The following is a 23,041-nucleotide window of genomic DNA, read 5'->3' on the forward strand; positions in this document are numbered from 1 at the left end:
GTTGTGGTTAACTTGGTCGCTAGAGGGTTGAACTCAATTTCATCTATATGCTCGTTTTGCCAGTCTTTGGACGAATCGTCAGTTCATGTTTTTCTTGAGTGTCCAAAAGCAAAAGAAGCGTGGAGAGCGATTTCGCTTTGGTGTCAATGGGATTTGACAGGTTTTGATTCTTTTGAACAACTTTTGGAGGGGGCGAATGAACCAGGCTGCAGTGCGGTTAGGAGGGCTTTGTGTTCGATTATTTTTACATCCATTTGGTTCATATGAAGCGTCGCAACACTCAGATTTTCAACAATAGACTAAAATCTACAGTTAATTGAAGAAGAGATTATAACAAATCTTTTTGGTTGAATCAAGCACTGGTGCCATAAAGAAATTGTTTGGCATGATGGGGTGACCTAATCTTTATCTTGTATTTTGGTTTGATATTTTGTAGGGGTTGTAGTGCTCTTCTTTTTATATTTTGTTTTGTACTGGTTCATTTCTAGTTTCCTGCTTAGGGTGTTTTTTGTTTTTGTGAATGAATCTCTTATTTTGCTGTTAAAAAAAAAATAGCTTGGGCCTTGGGCCTTGGATCGACATGTCCAATGACCCTATAATTGGTAATGATTATTTTGTATTTCTTATTATTTTTCTAGTAATGTTTATCTTACTATTTTTTAGCAATGTTATATATTTGTTATTATTTTGTTTATTTTCAAGTGATTTTTACTGTTTATTCGTTATAGGGAATAATTAAACAGGCATAAGTTTTTGCGAATGGTTCATGAAATGGGCAGTTTAAAAATGACATGTTCACTGTTGTAAAGGAGTATCACCATTGTTAAATCTATAATAAATTATCGCCGGTAATATTGTTAACGATAAAAAAGAACAAAAACGTGTAAAAAATTTAATCATTCAAAGCCTAATAAACTTAGTCTTATATTTATAAGAACAAAAACATTCTTAAATCTTTTAAATTACTTCTCAAACACACAACATATGCAACCCGCAATGCAAGCAAGATCCTGCATTTACTACATGCATTTTATTCATCAGTGTCACATCAACTTTTTACCTAACATACATTCTCTCTCCTCTTTTTAACTCCAACCCTTCATTCCCACATGCATCCTCTCTCTCTTCCACATAACCATTTGATTTTCTATTTTTGGGACCGATTAAAACATGCATTTGCACGCACTTGATGAATTGCATGCTTCCTACATGCATCCACCTTCAATGCAATTCTTCTCACATGCACATTCTACCTCATCATATGCACACCATTAAATGCATGCATTGGAGATGGTCTTATATACGTTATTTTTTTTTTTCATATAACTATTTTTTCGTTAGTTAGATAAATGTCGCATAAAATCAAAAGAATCACTACCAACTAAATATGATATTTGTTATTGTTGGTTTTAACTATATAAACTTTTCATCGGGATGACCACTTTTACTTGCAATTATTTCATATGAAAGTTTAGAATTCTTTTATGTATAGAATACGATGCAGGTGGACACTTAAAAAACATTCATCATATACCGTAAAATTACTTTAGAAATCCGCATATTATACGAGTTAAATAAAAAATATTAAATAATTCGTAATGAAAATTTAAGAATTATAAAATGATTTTTATAGAGAAGACATAACTTAATTAGGAATTAGCTTAAAATTTAGCTCAAAACTCTGATTTTGTATTTGGCGTGAGTTCGAGCCACTCGGCTCCATTTGGCACTTGAATTTAATAATTTAATCAAGATGCAAGGTGGGATTTACTTATGATTAGCCAATTAGGGACTGTGCTCTTGATTGGGCTAAAAATAAATAGAAATTACAATTAAATCAATCAATCTGGCAATGGACAAATTCATTTGGGTTCGATTTTTTTTATATCAACAAAATTTCATTAAAACTAGTAAGACGTTAGCACCACGAATACAAACATAACAAAAAAGAAAAGAAAAAAAAGGCACAACTACCCACACCAACTAAACATTACAAAAACAAAATTTACGCTCAGAAAGCTTGTCAATCCTCTCATGAGAGTCTACGTTTTCTACTTCTATTCTTGACTCAAAAAAAGTTAAAAATTTTTACCTCCTCAATCAAGCTCGAAATTTGAATGGGCTTACCGGTATGGAGTATGGACTACCGTGTTTCTACTTTCGAGTTATGTTAGAGCCAATTTCAAATGAGATTTTTCATTTTCTTTTCTCTCTCTTTTTTTTTCTTTTTTCTTTTTTTTATACCTGAATGAGCTTTGAAGTATGAGATATTCGTAGAAACATAATACTTTATCTAACCATTTACCATCCATGCAAGCCACACAATCATTTTACATATCTGGTCATCAAGTTAATTGAATTTATTTAACTTCTTGCATTTTGCATGCACTTGGAATATAATGAAATTGTTTACAACCACCTAACTTAAAAAAGAAAACACACAAAAAAAAAAAGAAGAAGAAGAAGAAAGAAAAAAGTTCTACAGGGTTGTAGCCATAGTACGAAAAGTGTCGTTATACGAAAGAAGATTCCCAACTAAATTAAAAGAGAAATACGATACGGTTGTAGTTCGAAATGCTATGCTATGTAGTACAAAATGTTGGCCTTCAAGAGCGCACAAGCACGGAAGCTGAATTGATGATGGTAGCAGAGATGAGAATGTTGTGATGGATGTACGTGAGACACGTAATGTTGGGTCATATAATAGTATAGATTATGGGTGACCAGTATATCAGACAATATAAAAAAGAGAGGATTGAGATGGTTTAGGCATGCGAAGAAAAAACAGTCGACAACACTAGTTAGAACAGCGAAACCCTCATTATCTTCTTAAATTCCCAAATGAATCTTGAATTTTGAATCCTTTTTCTATGGTGATACTTTCAACAACAAAATCATCAACCTCACACTTGATCCAGCTTCTTTCATCGACATATCTTTGATTTTGTATAAGCTACTCATAACCTTATATATAATGTTTCGCAAAATATTACCTCATTGACAAATCACTAAAGACATCTAATATTGGGACATCCTGATACTTATGTGATATATGGTCCTCTTGTAAATTGAAAATAAAAAATATATGGTTTTGTTACCAGTGTCATGTGACGTCACGTGACCCACTAATAAATTAGTATTGTTCACGTTTTGTGTGGTTAGGATATAAGAACATTCGCAGCCTGTCCCATATCCTTATCTTTATAATTACATTAGAAAATATTATATTTTTTTTCTACGTTTGAATTAAATAACACTTTTTATAGCTTTATCATCATAGTTTTCTCTCTTGTTTACTCATAACCAATCAACAAATATTAAAATATAAATAGGGGCAAACAATATTTTCACAAATTTACAAAAAATCACTACATTTTCTCTATATACCCTATAATTTACACTCACAACCACTCAAAAACCCCATCATATAATTTGCAAACTCCTCTTACATAATTTTACAGGATGAATTGAGAATGCTCTTATGATATTCTAAATATAATTTTAATAAAATACATATGCAATTATTTAATAGCTTAATGTAAAATTTTATATAATGTTATCATATATAATCTTTTATTTAATATATAATGTTAGATATAATATAATATTACAGTAATATTATTATGTATTATAATAATATATTATATTATATTATAACAACATAATACCATTAGACTATGTACATCTGGAATGAGCTGTTTCAATATGTGATTTCATTTGCTCATTCCTAATGTAATGTATTATGTTACTTATGTATAGTGAAGTAAAAGCATGGTAGCTTGTTTATGTTTATTTTTATAATTAAAATAAAAATACTATATTTTCTTTTAATTTAAGTTAAATAATATTTTCTTATAATTTTATCATCTATTTCACTCACAACTTTTCATAAAACATTAAAAAAATTATACATAGTGAAAAATGTTTTTCCAAATTAACTCTTAAACAGTAACTTCTTTTTGCACTCTATACAATATAAAGAAACCACACAAATAAATATAAATGAACACACAAATAAATATAAATGAACCATTGTGAATACTATCACTTACTGTTACAAAATTAATAGCATTCACTAACTTTTCAATAAAAACGCGCAATAAACACGATTATTAATATTCACTTTAAAAAAAACAACTTTTTTTTCAGCCCCATAGTAATTAAACTCCAAAAATTAGCACCCCATTTAGAAAAAAAAAATCTTATATTTTGGATTAATGAAGAACAAAAATAGGAACAAATCAACAAAAACTTAAACCAACATAAAGGAAGCAGTAGTCAACGCCGACTACTACTTAAACTTTATCCAGTCACAAAACCACCACTTCCACCTCCGATGACCACCACCATCATCATCTTCACCCTCTTGACCACCACCACCTTAGCATTCACCCAATCAAAAGCACCCAACTTCCCATGCCAACCACCACACAACACCTACCCATTCTGCAACACCACCTTACCCATCCACACCCGGGCCCACTCCCTCCTATCCCACCTCACTCTCTCCGACAAGATCACCCGCCTCTCCAACAATGACACCGGCACACCCCGCCTCGGCATCCCACCCTACCAATGGTGGTCGGAGTCCCTCCACGGCATCGCCGTCAACGGCCCCGGCGTCACCTTCTCCGCCGGACCCATCTCCACCGCCACCGGGTTCCCACAAGTCATCCTGACAGCGTCCTCGTTCAACCGGACGCTGTGGGGGTTGATTGCTTCCGCCATTGCGGTTGAAGCAAGGGCAATGTATAACTCCGGTCAAGCTGGGTTGACTTTCTGGGCGCCCACGATTAATGTGTTTAGGGATCCCAGGTGGGGCAGAGGGCAGGAGACGCCTGGGGAGGATCCGGCGGTGGTGGCGGCGTATGCGGTGGAGTATGTCACTCGGTTTCAACGGGAGAGTGGTGGTGGTGGTGGTGGTGGTGATAATAATAATAATAAGAAGAAGAAGAAGATGGGTCAACGGAGAAGGGTGTTGGCTGACGGTGGTGGTGGTGATGATGGGTTGATGGTGTCGGCGTGTTGTAAGCATTATAGTGCTTATGATTTGGAGAAGTGGGAGAAGTATGCGAGATACAACTTCAATGCCATTGTAAGAATCCATTCATGGTGTTTTTCGGGTCGGGTTTTGGGTTTTTAAATTTAAATCCGAAATCCGACCCGCATCTGTCATGGTTTTTTTGGGTTTGGGTTTAATCGGGTTGGGTTAATTGAGTTTCGAGTATTTGGTCAAAAAAATCTTATTTTTTTTAAAGTAACATGGAAAAATTAAAACATAAATAACCATGAATAATAAACCAACATAACCCAAAAACACAATCCGCAAACAAGTAAAATTGAAAAAAGTCCAATGATGAAGTAAAGTAAAGCGCATAAACGTCTTTAATGCAATTTGGGGTGTTTTCCAGTTGAAACTTCGTGTTTCTCGGGCCGGATTTTTTGGGGTTCAGATTTTTAATTCAAACATGAAACCCAAAAGAATCCGTCACTTTTTTCGGGTTTGGGTTTTATCGGGTTAGGTTAAAGTGAGTATTTGACCGAGAAAATTAGAAAACTTAAAAAATAAAAAGTAAAATGCTAAAAATTAAAACAAGCATCAACGTAAATAACCAAATAATAAACCAACATGAACCAAAAACACAATCCGCAAACAAGTCTAAACGAAAAAAGTCCAACGTAAAAGTCTTCATTCGTCACGTCCAATCCTTTGTTTGCTTAGAAAAATAAAGTCAAATGTAATAAGTATTAGAATTGTTAGATATAGCATGAACACACATTAATAATAATAACAACAACAACAACAACAATAATAATAACTGCCTTTATCAATTTCGTGTTCACCCGAAACCCAAAAACTAGAGCCAAAAACCGACATGAATTACTACGGTTTGGGTTCGGGTTAATGTTTTTTCGGTTTCAGGTTTTCTCGGGTTGGGTTTTTGTTAAAAGCAGCATGCTTAAATGCAATGTATCTAATTATCTAATTCCATCAATGCAATTTTTTGTTTACAATTTAGTAAAACTAAAAAATGAAATTAACCAATTATTTGTATAAAATCTGGTAAAATTTTTAAAGCTGAAATTAACCAAAATAAAAGCTGTATGTATGCAGGTAACGAAGCAGGATATGCAGGACACATATGAACCACCATTTAGAAGTTGCATCCAAGATGCTAAAGCCAGCTGCTTAATGTGTTCATATAATGCAGTCAACGGAATACCCGCTTGCGCGGACCACACTCTGTTACAAAAAGCACGAAGCCAGTGGGGCTTTAACGGGTTCGCGATTTATTCATTATTCCATAAACTGATACAAAATATGAATAAATTCCATTTTTTGAAATTAACGTAATCCGGTTAAATGCATAAACTACAGATACATAACTTCTGATTGTGACGCGGTGGCCACTATATACGAGTACCAAAACTACACAAACAGCGCCGAGGATGCAGTAGCCATTGCTCTAAAAGCCGGTTTGTTACATTTTCAATAATAATATTTGTTAATATTACTTATTGATTCACTGATTATCCAAACTTGAAACGCGTGTGTAGGAACCGATATTAACTGTGGAACATACATGTTGAGGAACATGATGTCTGCAATTGATAATGGGAAAGTGAAAGAAGAAGATTTAGACAAAGCTCTTTTGAATTTGTTTAAGGTGCAGCTTCGGTTAGGACTTTTTGATGGGAACCCGCTTAACGGGAAGTTTGGGAAATTGGGGCCTGCGGATGTTTGCACTTCGGGTCACAAGAATTTGGCCTTGGAAGCAGTTAGACAAGGCGTGGTGCTTTTGAAGAATGATAATCGGTTACTACCTTTGCGAAAGAACGTTGTTGAGTCATTAGCTGTTATTGGTCCGATGGGGAACGTTACTGATGAGTTGGGTGGAGGATACACAGGTTTGAAGTTCTTTAATTTGATTATTTTGCAGATTAAATATTTAGAAATTCCGAGCTCGGCTCGTTTAGAGATGTGTTCTAAAGCTCGAACCAAGTTCGGTTCGTTTATCATTTATTGCGAGCCAGTTCAAGCTCAATATGTGAAGCTTGGGCTTACTTATTAAACAAGCATATTTTTAGGCTCGACCTCGTTTAAGCTCGGCTTGATTCGAGCTTTTAGCAAGCTGATCTCAAGTAGCTCACAAACAGTCCAATTTGTTCATATGCAGGAGTTCCATGCAGTCCAACAAGCATATTCGAAGGCCTAAAACAATACATAAAGAAAACAGTTTACTCACCAGGCTGCCTAGATGTCGCGTGCACTAACAAAACAGGATTTGCAGAAGCGATTTCCATTTCCCGAGAGGCCGATTATGTAATCGTGGTGGCGGGTCTCGATTTGTCTCAAGAAACCGAAGACCGTGACCGGATTAGTCTTCTTTTGCCCGGTTATCAAACCGCACTGGTTACTTCCATTGCCAACAAAACTAAAAAACCCATAGTTTTAGTCCTCACAGGCGGTGGGCCCCTTGACGTATCGTTTGCACAAAAAGACCCACGGTTCGCAAGCATAATATGGGTCGGGTACCCTGGAGAAGCCGGTGGCAAAGCACTTGCAGAAATCATATTTGGTGATTATAACCCAAGTGGAAAGTTACCCGTGACGTGGTATCCCGAATCGTTTACGTGCGTACCGATGAATAATATGAACATGAGACCCGATCAATCTAAACATTATCCTGGTAGAACCTATCGGTTCTACACCGGTGATGTAGTTTATGGATTCGGGTATGGTTTAAGTTACTCTAATTACACCTACAATATCCTCTCGGCACCCGACAACCTTAAAGTTTACAAAAACATCATACAGAGAAAACAGGATTTTGACAACTATCTATATGTGGATGAACTTGAAGAAGAGTGTGATTCTTTGAGGTTTCAGGTGGAAGTCTCGGTTACAAACCATGGCCCCGTCGATGGCGGTGCAGTTGTGATGGTGTTTGTGAGAACCCCGGGCTTGTTTAAAGGGGCGCCGTTGAAACAACTTGTTGAGTTTGAACGTGTGCATACAGTTTCTTGTAAGGATACTAAAACAAGTATCTTGGTTGATTCGTGTAAGCATCTTAGTATTGCTGATGAGTTTGGAAGATCGATATTGCCTTTGGGCGATCATAGGTTGTTGGTTGGTGATATCGAGCATGTTGTGTCGATTGTTATGTGATGAAAGTACAAAGTGTATACCCCAGCACATTGCTGTTTTATGTTATGTTGAAATTATTGGTCATAAAAAGTTGAAGTATATGATGCCAATACCATGCATTATTATAAGATCATGTTCCCCCTTCCCTCTAATCATGGAGAAACAAACCATGAAGAACAACCAAAAAAAGATTACAAGGGACGAAAGAGAAGAAATACAAGGAAAATTAACTTTAAAACATTTTTTACAGCCTTACAGGGTTTAATGTTACTGTAATGTGTAATTCAATATAGAGAATTTACCGAAATTCGAAACACACTTTAGTACACGTGAAATAACATTGAGTTTGAACCAATTTCGAATACAAATAAATTAGCTGATTGGTATTGTTGGTTTACATCTGAACTGAGAAGTTTTAATTGCCAAAAAGTATATCAATTAACAAATAGGGAGCCTAATTATAAGATTTAAAAAAAAACCACTACTTTTATGTAATTTGTTTAATTTAGTTGTTCTTATTTGTTGGTTTAAATTCAAAATTTTTAAGACACTTGATTTTAGTTATTAGAGTGTTAGTTATTGTGAATATGAATTTTAGTGTTGAGAACCTGAATTACTTAATTCAATTAGAATATTTAGAATTTTATTATTAGATCGTTAATTATGTTAATTATGAGAATATAAGATAGGAGAATGATTAATCACATTTTGTATTCACAATTCATATAACTTTAAGTCATATAACCGAACCCGTTCTGATCTAAAACCAATCCCATGTCGAAAACCGTCCCGGCCGGAAACCCGATTCGAACTCGTTCCAATCTGAAACCCATCTCGTGCGGAAATCAATTCCGGCCTCGAAATCCGATCTGAACTGAACCCATCCCGTGCCAAAACCCGTCCCGCCCGAAACCCAATCCGAACCAAACCCGCTCTGATCTGAAACCCTTTTTGTGCCGAAAGTCATGTCGGCCTGTCTCGTGCTGAAACTCGTGTTGGCTCAAAACCCGATCCGAAATCCATCCCGTCCGAAAACCAGAGCCCGAAATCCATCCCGGTCCGAATCGAACTCGTTCCGATCCGAAACCCGATTCGTGTTGAACCTATCTCGTGCGGAATCTCATGTCGGCCCGAAACCAGTTCGGAACCAAACCAATTCCGATTTGAAACATGTCCCATTTCCTTTCCTTAAGACACCATTTGCGGCTTTGCCCATTTCCTTAAATTTGTCGACCAGTTTTAATCCAAAAGGAACAAGATGGAATTTCAACCTACCCATTTTGACTTTGTTATTTAAAATATCTTACCTTGACTAGCCCATATAATTTTAAAAGCAATCCAAACTCATCAATTTGAATGGTTTTAGGTCAAGATTACTCTCTTTAGTTACATACATACATAGGAGTGCATTAATATATTATCGTAGTTTTAAGTTTTACTGTTAACTTCAATTAAGAATCATAAAACAAAAAGTCTTTCGGTTAATTCGGATTAATCAGTTTCTCTGCTAACTTGAGTCTTACTAATCGTGAAATCAAAATCAGACTGAGAAAAAATAAAAAAAGAAAAAAAAGACGAAGAAAACAAGAAGAGTCTATATATAATATAATGTCATCTGCTTCGATGGCTCCAAACCCCTTTGCACAATGCAACTTGTACGGTTGTACCATTGGTACTATAGGAATGTAAATCCTTGATTCATTCATCCAATATTGTTTGGTATAAATACAAGAGATAATCCCGTGATTTTAGGGATTGATATCAAACTAAATTATATACAGATTTACATCAATCATAATCCCGATATACACGCTATTAGACCCCCGCAGTCGAAGCTAGAGGTTCACGTAGGTTTAGACTGGATCAAAAATCTTCAAACAACACCCTCGGTAACCCCTTTGTGAAAATATCAGCAACTTGATATCGTGAGGGTACATGTAGAACCCGAACCAGTCCAATTATGTACCTGTTCTCGCACGAAGTGAATGTCTAGCTCGATGTGCTTCGTCCGTTGATGTTGAATAGGATTACCCGATAAGTAAATGGAGCTAATATTGTCACGGTAGACCAAAGAAGCATGAGCTAGCGGTCTATGAAGCTCGAGAAGAAGGTTACGGATCCAACATATCTCTGCAACAACGTTCGCGATTCCACGGTATTCAGCCTCTGCGCTTGAGCGCGAGATGCTGGTCTGACGTTTGGAAGACCACGAGAGAAGGTTGTTGCCAAAGTACACGCAATATCCCGAAGTAGAACGCCGAGTGTCCGGACACCCTGCCCAATCAGCATCGGTATAGGCACGTAATGAGTGAGAAGTCAAGGGACCGAGTGTAAGGCCGAGATGCGAGGTTCCTTGAAGATATCTGATTATCCGTTGCAGGCTATGCCAGTGAGCGAGACGAGGGGAGTGCATATGCATGCAGATTTGTTGGACCGCGTACGAGATGTCCGGTCTGGTGAAGGTAAGATATTGAAGAGCACCGGCTAAACTTCTGTACAGTGACGGGTTCTCATACTCGGTCCCGAAGGGCTTAGCTTTCCTTTAGTGTCAACTGGTGTTGCTATGGGTTTGCACGAGGTCATGCCGGCATGATCAATGATGTCACGAGCATATTTCTGTTGAGATAGGAACATGGTGTTGCCCATACGTTTGACCAAGATACCCAAAAAATAACTTACTGGACCGAGATCTTTCATTGCAAACTCTGATCCGAGACGATCCATGAGGTCAAGACGTAGCTTTTCAGAGGAGGTCGTCAATAAAATGTCATCCACATATAGTAAGAGATAAGCAGTTTCCGACCCATGATGATAAACGAATAGTGAATTGTCACTACGACTCTGCGTGAATCCCAACGAGAGCACATAATCGGTGAACCGTTGGTACCATGCCCGTGGTGCCTGTTTGAGACTGTAAAGAGACTTTTTGAGTAAACATACGTGATGTGGATGTGTCTTGTCTCTAAATCCCATGGGTTGATACATGTACACCGTTTCATCTAACTTCCCGTGTAAGAAGGCGTTTGTCACATCTAGTTGATGGACCGCCCAAGACTGAGATAACGCGAGAGAGATAACGGTGCGTATGGTAGCCGGTTTAACAACCGGACTAAATGTTTCTCCGCAATCAACACCAATCTGTTGGCCTATGCCATCACATACCAAACGCGCTTTATAGCGCTCCAATGACCCGTCTGATCTGAACTTGTGGCGAAAAAGCCACATGCTTCGGATGACATTCATATGAGGTTGGCGTGGGACTAACTCCCACATCTTATTTTTAATAATAGCATCGAACTCGTTGGTCATGGCGGCTCGCCACTCCGGTGTTGACAAAGCGGCTTTAGGTGATTTTGGTAAAGGTTCAACGGAGGAGGTGTGAAGGTTGAATTGCGGTTTGGGTTTGGAGATCCCGTCCATTGCGCGTGTGCGAGTCGCGGGAACGGTGGTAGGCGGAGTTTGTGGTGTTGGCTGAACGGGTGGAATGGGTACGTCAGTGTGCGCTGTTTGGGTTTTGTTTCGTCGAGAGTAGGTGAAAATGGGTGGGGAGGAGGTGTCCGGCTGAGGATTGGAGGGTGCCGGTGCATGGGTGTGGTGGTTGTTGCGGTAGGCCCCGGGTCAGGTTGTGTAGGGGAGGGTGTGGCAGTAGCGATTGGGTGGTTAATAGAGTGGTTGGCTGACGTACAGGGGCTGCCAGGTGGAATGGAATCGGTGGGTTTGGGTGTTATGGGTTGGACGTGGTTCCAGAGAGTGGGATGTGGTGGGTCGGATAGGAAGGAGTACGGGTCGGAGACGGTGGGGGAGTTTTGGCGTATGGGAAGGTGAGTTCCTCAAAAATTACGTGGCGGGAGGTAATTATTTGACGAGTAGTGAGATCGAGACACCGGTAGCCTCAATGTTGGGGTGGGTAGCCGAGAAAGACACACGCATTGGAATGGTGTTGGAGTTTATGTATTGTAGCGGAAGGTTTGAATAGGTAGCAAAGACATCCGAACACACGAAGATGTTCGTAAGAGGGTTGGCAGTTGTATAAGACTTTCGTCGGGTTATTGAAGTTGGGTTTGTTTGGGAGTATGTTTAGTAAATAAGTGGCGGTTTCTAGAGCATAATGCCAATAGGTATTTGGGAGGTTGGCATGAGCGAGAAGGGTGCGGACCTTGTTGTTTATGGTACCATCGCCATTTCAACTGTCACAATTAACATTAACTAACTAACCTCCTACTTAAATCCCTTTCCACACTTCATGGAATCAAACTTTAGAAACAAAAATATATCTTCAACAAACGAAAGCTCGACTCGTCCAATGAGTCATAACGCATGTCATGAGACCGTGATCGATATCGTGAAGCCCACAAGCTTCAAGGGCAGGTTAGAGTTCACGAACCTAACATACACCGTGATCAAGAAACACAAGACCAATGAGGAGAAATGGGCGAGTCAAGAAGCCGACTTGCTGAACCGAATCACTGGGTACGCACCGAAAGGGTGCATAACCGCGGTTATGGGTCCTACTGGTGCTGGGAAATCTACTTTTCTTGATGGGCTGGCTGGCCGCATTGCAAGTGGTAGCCTTAAGGGTAAGGTGGTGCTTGATGGAAACAAGATGAACCCGAGCTTGATCAAGAGAACTTCTGCCTACATTATGCAGGATGACAGGCTATTTCCCATGCTAACGGTTTATGAAACGTTGATGTTTGCTGCTGATTTCCGGTTAGGCCCGATCTCAAAGGCTGAGAAGAAGCAACGTGTTGAGGCATTAATCGAGCAGCTCGGTTTAACTGTAAGCATATAAATTCAAGTTCTATATAGACCTTATACATGTAACATTACTATGGGTTAAAGACATAAAATAACGAGTATACCTTCTGTTTCTAACAGAAGGTTGCTCGACCTAAATTTGGAATATTAAAGTACATCAACTTATAAAAAAAATACACGTAAGCATCACTAAACTAATTATTATAAATCAAAGTCCCTTAACTGAATATATGTACTTGTGATTTCTTGATTTTCCTAAAGTAATGACTAATGACTTGCTAACCTTAAATTGGTCAAATTTGATAAAAAGAATTAAACATTTTTGAAAAAATATTATGTGTTGAGTGACTTTTTAAGACTTTTATATGCAAAGTTTTAAAACTACGCACATTTAAGACAAATTTGGGTACTTAAACATAAAAAATACTAGTTTTGTGACTTTTTTTTTATGTTTTACAAGTGCAGTAACTTTAGCACACAAAAGTCAAGTCAGGTTGAGCGAATGTTGTGGTATTAAACTATTAACCCTATTATTATTAGGGTAATATAACTTTGTAATCTTATTTAACACCTTAATAATTTTAAATTTTAGCGACAAAATAAACAGAAAAAGTATTGATGGGCCGGTCCAACCCGACTATATCTGCTTGGACCCTCGAGGAGTCTCAGGGGGTGAACGTAGGTAGGAGAGTATCGACTTACATTTTTTTCTTCATGTAGTCAGCAAGAAATACCTACATAGGTGATGAAGGTACTCGAGGAGTCTCAGGGGGTGAACGTAGGAGAGTATCGATTGGTGTAGACATCATCCACGGGCCACCATTACTCTTCCTCGACGAGCCTACTTCGGGTTTGGACTCGACCAGTGCTCAAAGTGTCATTGAAAAGGTTCACAACATTGCACGAGCCGGAAGCATAGTGGTTCTAACCGTTCACCAGCCCTCGTCACGAATCCTACTTCTACTTGACCACCTTATCATACTGGCCCGCGGCCAACTCATGTACCAAGGCCCACCAAAAGACGTGGGCCCACATCTGGGTCAAATGGGCCGGAAAGTTCCTAAAGGCGAAAACCCTATAGAATTCTTTATTGATTTGGTGCAAAGATATGATCAATCCGAATATGGAGTTGATGCATTGGCGGGATTCGTGACAACGGGCATGAAACCGCCAATGTTATCAGATGATGACATGGCATTTCCGGTCACACCATCACCACAGCCACGTCATCAGGACAACGGGTTCGATCATAGTGTGAGAAGCCCGTGGAACCAATCGAAGTCATGGACCCAGTCGGGAATCATGCAATCGGTTCGATCAAACTTGGTCAACGAAGACGACCACATTGCACCATCAATGGCTAAAGAGGGTTCAAACCACCAACACCATTAATTAGGTCCTAAATTTATGAACTCTTTTGTTCAAGAAACATGGGTTTTGATACGTAGAAACTCTATGAACATTAAACGGACCCCGGAGCTGTTTCTATCATGGCTCGTGGTCTTAACCATCATGGGTTTCATGATGGCTACAATGTTCAACAATCCGGAACAAACCATGCAAGGGATAACCAACCGGCTCAGTTTCTTCATCTTCACTATTTGTCTCTTCTTCTTTTCATCAAACGACGCGGTCCCCGCGTTTATTCAAGAACGATTCATATTCGTTCGAGAGACTTCTCATAACGCGTATCAGGCCTCATCTTACACCATAGCAGGCATTGTTACTTACCTCCCGTTTCTGTTACTCCAAGCAGCGGTTTATGCGGGCCTCACGTGGTTTGCTTTGGAGCTCAAAGGCCCGTTTGTTTACTTCTTGATTGTGCTTTACGTTTCCCTACTCTCAACCAACTTGTTTGTGGTGTTCGTGAGCTCTGTAGTCCCGAATTTCATTCTCGGGTATGCTGCAGTTATTGCGTTTACGGCTCTTTTTTTCTTGTTTTGTGGGTATTTTTTGAATAGTAATGATATACCAAAGTATTGGAGATGGATGAATAAGATATCGACAATGGCGTACCCGTATGAAGGTCTTTTGATAAACGAGTATCAGAGAGATGAAGCTTTTGGGCTGACGCTTGATGGGACGAGCGTGACTGGAATCGATATTCTTCGGTCCCTGCAAATTTATCATGAAAAAGATAGAAAATGGTTAATGGTTTACATAATGTTGGGATGGGCAGTTTTATATAGGATCTTATTCTACGCAGTCCTTCGGTTTGCTTCAAAGAATCAGAGGACATGAAGATTAAAAGCGGGATTTTAAGTTAGCTTTAAGTTTCAGATAGAAAGGGGGAAGTTTTCTAAAGCAATAACTTTTACTGACTCAGGTTTATATAACATACACATAAATTCAAATGAAAAATTAGAACAGAATTGGCATCCGTTTATAGTTTCTTTTCTGATGTTGTGCATCTTCTGTAAACTTTATTATTTCTCTATGGTTGTAGTGCATACAAAGATATTAACATACTAAAAAAAGACTATGTTCTGTTCTCTGATCATAAACATACGATAGACCGTCATTATTTGCAAGCTAGAGCCACAAGAACATGTGCATAAGGCACACAATTATGCTTGATATTGAACCGGTTAGATCGTCGTGGTTCATTAAGTCTGGTGTTTAGATTTGGTTAGATGAAATCGGGCTTACTGTGATGATTAAACGAGTAGAACGTCAAGTGTTTAAACGAGCAAGCTGCTCGTGAGCTACTTGAAAGGTTCGCCAAAAGCTTAAAAATAGTTCAGTTTATTGAAATGATGTAAGCTTAAGCCTAAACTGGTGATCAATTAATAAACGAGGTTGAGCCCTAGCTTCATACACTGAACTTGAATAGGCTAGCTAGCTTAAAGGAGGATATAAGTTAATACTTATACAAATATAATAGTAGTTATACAATATAATATATAATCATCAATAAGTGCTAAGAAGTATCATTCAACTTGGGCTTAGCTCCTAAATCATTTTATTCAAAAGATCAGATTACTATTAGTATAGTTCTTTTAAGTATATTTGACATAATAATTCTTTGTTAAACTAAAACATTGAACAAACAGTATTAAGTATTATAAATCACACATTCAGACAAAAAACATATGCTATCTGTCACCATTTGAACTTAGTTTTTATCAAAGCCTATGCACAGTCTCATACATGGATTAGGTCCTGAAATAACAAGAAAGCTACTCATCATATTCTCTCTTTTTCATCCCACATTCCCGCCCCATGTAAAAGACAAACTTATGCTAAAAAGATGCTAAAGATTATCTCTACAAGCTGATTTCACAACACAACACATTACCATTCAAACCAAATCCTTCATTAAACTTGCATTTTAAGACACAAAATAAAATAATACAAGACTATCAAATATAATAATATACCTTCACCAAGCTTCAGCTTTTAAATCCTCTGTACAGTAACTGATGATGATGATAAACAATTCATGTATGTAGGATTTATATTTTGGCACAAGTATTAATTACACTTTCGGGACGATTCAAACAATACTTTTTCCTTTCTTTCTACCGTTTCCAGATGGAGTCTTTGTAACACCCCGACCAAAGGCGGATTATACATCGGGCCGCCACATATTGTTTCATTACTCGTGACACTATTGGGTGTCAATATTTAATAAATATATTCATTCGCGCATGCGCAACGTAAACACAAGATAACATAAATCAACATAAATCAATATATTATAAGACAAAATATTCGAACAATAATAACTTGTCTTGTACATTTTAATCTAGGTCCAAAAGTAAAAACGTCCTACGTGTCCACAAGCTCCAAAACAGCTACTGCAAACCTGAACATGTGTTAAAATAAACGTCAAACACTTGCGTGTTGGTGAGAAATCAAGTTTAATACAATACATAGATAACAATAAATCCGCGCGCAACACGTGTATGTCTGGTGTTTAACAAGGGTGCAATCAGATTGTGATCAAGCCTGAATAGATCATAGTTCATAGTTCAATCCGTGCTCCCAAATGAGCACAAAAACAAGAAAACATCTGTGCAAGTGTAAACAAGGAAAACCGTAAACGATAGGTCTCCCGTGTTCATCAAATGGATCCATGAAAACTTCGGAATAGGCCGAACAAAGCGGTTAATGATACACACATACAAATAAACAGCCAAGTAAACGTCCTCAACACATGGGATACTGCGCGACTAAAGTTCATAAATAAGTTTAAGACTCTAAGTTTGTATGAACACATGAACACCCCAAAACATTAAAAATAAAAGGGATTAGGTACGAGATTACTCACTTGATAAACGATGCGGTGTAAGATAAGGCAAGAACCAACTTTAAACAAGCACAAGTTAACCTATAAATAAGATTATTGTTTTAATGATTTGATTTAAGTCTTGATTATAAGTTAGCATAATTAATAAGTAGATTATTATATATAATATATTACCGGAAAAGCAGGGCAGAACAGGATAGAAGACGAAGGCAAAGAGAAAGGAGACGGCAGAGGAAGAACAACGGCAGAGAGCAAGGAAGAGAAAGATAATAAGTGTTTGTGTGTGTAGTGTTAAGAAAATAGCATTATTATTTATAGGGAAACCCTAGGGAACAAAATCCCTGGAAAAGGGGAAAAGATCTCCAAAAAGTAAAAGATTCCAAAAGCAAAAGATATCAAAAGATATGGCAGCTGCAGGGGGCAAAGGAAAAGCTGACAGGTAACAGTAAACAGGCATGGGAGGGTCAGATAAAGGTACTGGTCAAGCATGGAAAAGCAGATCTCAAAAGATAATGTCAGTCACTTTTTCTGCCAACCAATGGGGTTGGTGCGCATGCTGCGCCAAAAGTGGCTTTTCAGACATAAGATAGGTCAGGTCAACAACACAGGAGATAAGACAACACAAAAGCAAATAGGCTGGATAACAGAAGAAAAGATACAAGTCATAGCGCGGGAAAGCTTGCGCGCGAGAAGGCTAAGGCGCGCCGCGGGAAGAATCACATTTCTTAGCGCGCCGCGGGAGGAACTACAATTCCTAGCGCGTCGCGGGAAGAACTATAATTCTTCGCGCGTCGTGGGACGAACTACGATTCTTAGCGCGCTGCGAGAAGAACTACAAATCCTTAGCGCGTCGCGGGAAGAACTACCGTTCTTAGCGCGCTGCGAGAAGAATTACAATTCTTAGCGCGTCGCGGGAAGAACTACCGTTCTTAGCGCGCTGCGAGAAGAGTTCGTCTCGCGTATCGCTGGAACAGCTGGTCTTCACGCAGGCTTCCATGAAAGGAGTCTGGCGCGTGCAGCTGCGCAGACAACCTTAGGCGGGAAGAAACAAAGGACAAGGAGAGTTAGGAGAAAAAGAGGGAAACAAGGCTGAGGGGTTAAACAGGAGGGCGGGACAGCGACAAGAGAAAAGGAAGGCGGAAAGAAAGAGAGAGAAAGAGGCGGGAAGGAAAGTATATTATTATTATTAAAAGTAAAGTATAAGTATAAATAAATATTAAATCATAAAAGAAAGAGATCGGATAAGGGAAACGGGTACCTGGGACGGGTCGGATAGGGCAGATGTCACAGTCTTAACCCAAAGAATTTGATTATCAATCACAGTTAGGTTTTCATCATCAAGCCGTTTATACGTTTTGATAGATTCAACTACTCCCCAACCACCCTGTGACTTTTTTTCTAGCGACACCACAACAACCCTTGCCCGTCTTGACCATCCCGCCTTTCCATACGCATGGTACCCAAATCCTCCAGCATAACATAGATGAATTCCTGTCAATTCTCCACAAAAATCATTAATATGATCATGACCCGTGAAAACCGCCTTCACATCCCCCGCTTCCACTAATGTCGTAAAAAAACCAGAGTTAACAGAAGCAGAGCTTATCCCTTCTTGTTTCACACCAGTAAAGTTTGACGAGTCGAAGCTTGAATATTCAGGCAATGGGATGTGAAAATAAGCAAGTCCAGGAGCTTTTGAAATTTTCTGAAGCTTCTTAGAAGTTTGTTGAAACCAAAACTGCTGAGATGGTTTGATCCACCCGTAGCCCGGGATAGAGGGAACTGTAGAGTAGTCACCACTGTCAAGAAAGTATAAGTTGAGAACCGATTCATTATTTGATCCTTCAGGTCTGTGTACTTCAAGATTGTAATTTCCAAAACCGTCAATAATATCAACACCGAAAGGGTTTAGCTGCGATAAAGTATGGTTCATTCCTATAATATGTTTCATGACATCTTGTCTTGACAATGTGGATTCTTGATCATGATTGCCTAAGACAGCTGCCCACGGGATGTTTGACGAGACAGCGGGGGCGAAAGCTGCATTCATGGAGGCTCCTGGATCTTTTGTATCAGCTCCATAGATGTTGTCTCCAGTGAAAACAATGAGGTCTGGTTTCTCAGCCTGGATCCTTCGCTCGATGAAAATAGTGGTATTTAGGTCGGAACAATGGGCATATTGTTCAGGTAACACATTCTCACATGGTGTGGTTCTTCCATTAGCATAGTGCATGTCAGCAACCTGCAAAATCCTAAACTCGCCCTTCGTTTTATCGAAACGCAACGATTGTATGCCATTGCTGAAAGAGGATGAACTTTGAACCAAAATAAAGATCGAAAAGGAGCAGAGGAAGACAATGATGATTCCTGGTAATCTAGTCATAGCTAGCCGTGATGGATGATTCTTTTTATTGCTGGATGTTGATGAATTCTACAAAAAGGAAGTGAAAATAAAAAATCCTGCTTACTTGAGTGGATTGAAAACAATGTTATTCATCACTCAATTTCCACAGTTCATAATCACACGCAAATCAAGCCTTAAATCGCCTAAAAAAGGCCAATAAGCACAACTTGCAACAAACTAAAAGTATCAATTAAGCTAGATCTTCAAAGTGAATAAAAGACCTTAAATTTGATCTTAATCGACTCTAAATTAGGGCTTACAGATGATAACTGAAGCAAAATAAATAGTACATAGAGAACAGAAGAGAAGCGGAGCTGGTGGTTCCGGTGGCGGGAAGGGCAGTTACTGACAACCGTGTTGCCTTTTATAAGCGATTAGAATTTACAACTACGACACATATGTTTAATGGAATTACGTTTTGCCCCCCTATATAATCACCATCTTTTATTTGGAATTTTGTCTTTGTATTTGTATTTTGGACAAATTACGTTGATTCCCAGATTTGGCAGGCATAGATAATTAAATTGTAACCAGTTATTATATCATTTCAGCTGGCTTGATACGATACCCAGATTTAGCAAAATGTCCGAAGATCATGACAAGGATGTTGATGACTCAACTTCTCCTGATATCGTAAACAATTCTTCTGAGGTTTTAAACGACTTCGTATCTTTTCATCTCCGACTAATTCTTAGAAATCATAGTTTACATTACACTGAAATTGGTGGAGATATTCTTATTCAATGGATTGTTGCTCTTCAGCTGGAGATAAATGATTTGTTCAATGGTTTACGTGAATATGATCCTTCTGTTGATTCACAAAACTATGATTCTAAAGAAGATGGATGAATGTATCTTTTGCTTTTTTTATATGTATTTTGTAATCAATGTTATCAATAAAAATCAAGTGATTTCTTTTTATTGATAAAGTCATTAATAGTGTCACTACACTTTAAACTTGACAACACATGGGAATTGGGATTGGTTTTTATACTTCGACATGAAGGATTTAAAAGCTGAAATACAATTTTAATTGATATCACACCCGGATAATAATAGTAGTACATACAATTATTATTTATACTTTCACCACCCCCCACCTCGTATACTTTTTTTTTTCTTTATTATCATTTTCATTCCTCGTGTTTTTTGGCTTTCTGGCCGTGTCTCTGCGCGGGAGGCATATTAAGATAGCATGTCTGGTTAACTATAATTATTAATTAGGTGGCGTGTTGTTATAGTTTTGGGGGCATGGGTTTTCGGTTCTCTTATCTTTTAATTCAATTAAAAAATGTTTTGCTACAAGTCCCACCTTTTATTTTCCAAGTTGTTTGTAACAAGAATAAAATGACTTTTTCCATTAGGGCAATTATTATATCATTTTATGATTTTAAGCTAGACTCGGTTTGGTAGTTATTGCTTAGGCAGATCTTGTATAACCAAATTGATTTTGTTTAGAGCTCTTTGATCTTTTGGTTATTTTAGGGTGAAGTTCTTTGAGAGTGTTTATTTTTTTATAAACCAAGGACGTCCGGTGATCAATGGTCCACAATCTAACTCACATTTTGGGATTTTCCCTCTTTTTATTAGCTCGTCTGCCTATATAAATAAGATTTATGCTAAAAGCTTAATGATCCAAGAAAGCACGAGATATAATTTGGACATTTGATCAAAGCAAACAATTGCTAACCACGCTGACTAGAATGGGCGAATTGTATGACTCAGAGAGGCAAAATTGAGAAATTAGATAAAAAGTACAATAATTATTTTTTTTTCTTCATTAATTTTTAGTTTGGTTGATTTATCTTGATCAAAGGTCCACGTACACTTAAATGCATTTTTAAAATAGACTTTTGATTTGGTTTACACACAAAACGTGCATATACGCTTAGCACATTTTTATAACAGGCTTTTTAATTGGTTCGTCTATTATTGATCCAGATACGCTAAGTTAAACCGTTTATTTGATCCACCTGCTATACGTTTGGATACACTTAGGTAGCGTTTGGTATGCAGGAATGACAATAGGAATGGAATGATTCATTACGTGAGAATGAAAAAAGTGGTGTTTGGTTGCTCAAATGAATGGAATCATCAATTACACATAGAATCCCATTCCATCAAAACAATTCCTTCCCACCACCCACTTCTTTTTTTTTTTCATTCCATTCCTCCTTCACCTTACTTTCTCAACAACACCACCACCTAACAACCACCACCACCACCACTACCACGGCACCACCACCAACTCCGCTAACACCACCGCCGCCGCCAGCCGCCATCGCCGCCACCATTTTCGTCGCCTGAGCAACCACCGTCGCCATTGTAGAGTTTTTTTTGTTTTTTGATTAAAAAGTATTTTGAGATAGAGTTTTTTATTGTTTCTATTTCATTTCTACAATATTTTTGGATAAATAATTGATTTCATTCCTATAGGTTAACCAAACAAGACAAAGAAATGATAATGATCAATTTAATTCCCTTGTCCATTCCATTCATTCTCTCATTCCATTCCGACTTCATTCCATTACCTCCAACCAAACATACCCTTGGTACATTTTTTAAGCAGACTTTTTATTTGGTCTATCTACTATAGGTTAAGATACACTTAGTACATTTTTAAAATACACTTTTTAATTAGTCCGTACTATAGGTAAGATGCACTTAATGCACTTTTAAAATAAACTGTTTATTTGGTTTGCCTCCTATATGGCTATACGTATTATTCATTTACTTGGCCGTTTTTTTATTGGCTGCAACTTAGGACAGACTTTCAATATGTTTATGTTTGATCATCAAATAATTTTTATGCAGATGATTACCATACTTTTGACATGAAACCTTAATAATTAAGATTAAAGATCTCCAATTTACTATAAGTATCATTCATGGGTGTTTACATGTGTTGCAAAACAATCTTAACTTTTTAACTTTATGGGTTGGGTTATCTTATTGGAACCCCAGTGTTCATGTCTTCACTACGCTTATTATTATGGTTCTCTGATGTTACAATAATCAGTTTGAAAATGAACATCCAGTACTTTAGTCGGTTCATCAAATTGGTCAACCATTGTCACTTTCACCAAACTAACAAACAACTTATATTTTATAAACTATGCTGTGTTAAATAATATTAACATATACAAAAAAGAACAGGTCCTAACTTACCTGCAAATCCATCATCTTTCACCTGCTCAACTTTCCTATCTTGTACCGTGGCAGATCCGGTGGTTACGGGTGTCCAGTTGGAGATACATAAATGAAGGTCATTAACCGATGATTGAAGGTAGCTAACCAATGAGCGTTTTTTGGAATAAAATAAGGTTTCATATTGTTGGATTCTAAGGTAGCAAACACTAAGGACTAGTCTAATGTATATATAAATAATGGAAATTTTCAAGCAAAATTATTGAGAAATGTAAGTTAAATTATTCCAAATCATACTTCAAATTTAAAGTCAAACCACTATTATTTCATG

General features: G+C 37.8%; 1 protein-coding gene and 2 pseudogenes across 2 annotated transcripts; 2 read left to right on the plus strand and 1 right to left on the minus strand.

Moving 5' to 3' along the window:
- Nucleotides 1-4,336: 4,336 nt before the first annotated feature.
- On the plus strand, nucleotides 4,337-8,227 carry LOC143545644 (putative beta-D-xylosidase 6). The gene is made up of 5 exons (XM_077037492.1): nucleotides 4,337-5,095; nucleotides 6,116-6,282; nucleotides 6,380-6,477; nucleotides 6,559-6,909; nucleotides 7,179-8,227. The coding sequence occupies exons 1-5, from the start codon at nucleotides 4,337-4,339 to the stop codon at nucleotides 8,168-8,170; spliced, it is 2,367 nt and encodes a 788-aa protein (XP_076893607.1). The 3' UTR covers nucleotides 8,171-8,227.
- A 4,225-nt stretch (nucleotides 8,228-12,452) lies between these two features.
- Nucleotides 12,453-15,171, plus strand: LOC143545653 (ABC transporter G family member STR2-like; annotated as a pseudogene). Its single transcript, XR_013137472.1, has 2 exons — nucleotides 12,453-12,929; nucleotides 13,628-15,171. The product of XR_013137472.1 is annotated as an ABC transporter G family member STR2-like (transcript).
- Nucleotides 15,172-18,375: 3,204 nt separating this feature from the next.
- LOC143546108 (putative inactive purple acid phosphatase 29 pseudogene) lies at nucleotides 18,376-19,578 on the minus strand (annotated as a pseudogene).
- Nucleotides 19,579-23,041: the final 3,463 nt, after the last annotated feature.

Source organism: Bidens hawaiensis, unplaced genomic scaffold (genome assembly GCF_021521415.1).
Source record: "Bidens hawaiensis isolate Kalapana, Puna unplaced genomic scaffold, B.hawaiensis_p1.1 tig00000904_1, whole genome shotgun sequence".
Classification (NCBI taxonomy): domain Eukaryota; kingdom Viridiplantae; phylum Streptophyta; class Magnoliopsida; order Asterales; family Asteraceae; genus Bidens; species Bidens hawaiensis.

Bases quoted from the DNA above. Each gene is read 5' to 3' on its own strand.
- LOC143545644 (XM_077037492.1), top strand. From the start codon at position 4,337: ATGACCACCACCATCATCATCTTCACCCTCTTGACCACCACCACCTTA. The intron at 6,283-6,379 runs GTTCGCGATTTA...CATAAACTACAG, and splicing joins AGCCAGTGGGGCTTTAACGG to ATACATAACTTCTGATTGTG. The intron at 6,910-7,178 runs GTTTGAAGTTCT...GTTCATATGCAG, and splicing joins GTTGGGTGGAGGATACACAG to GAGTTCCATGCAGTCCAACA.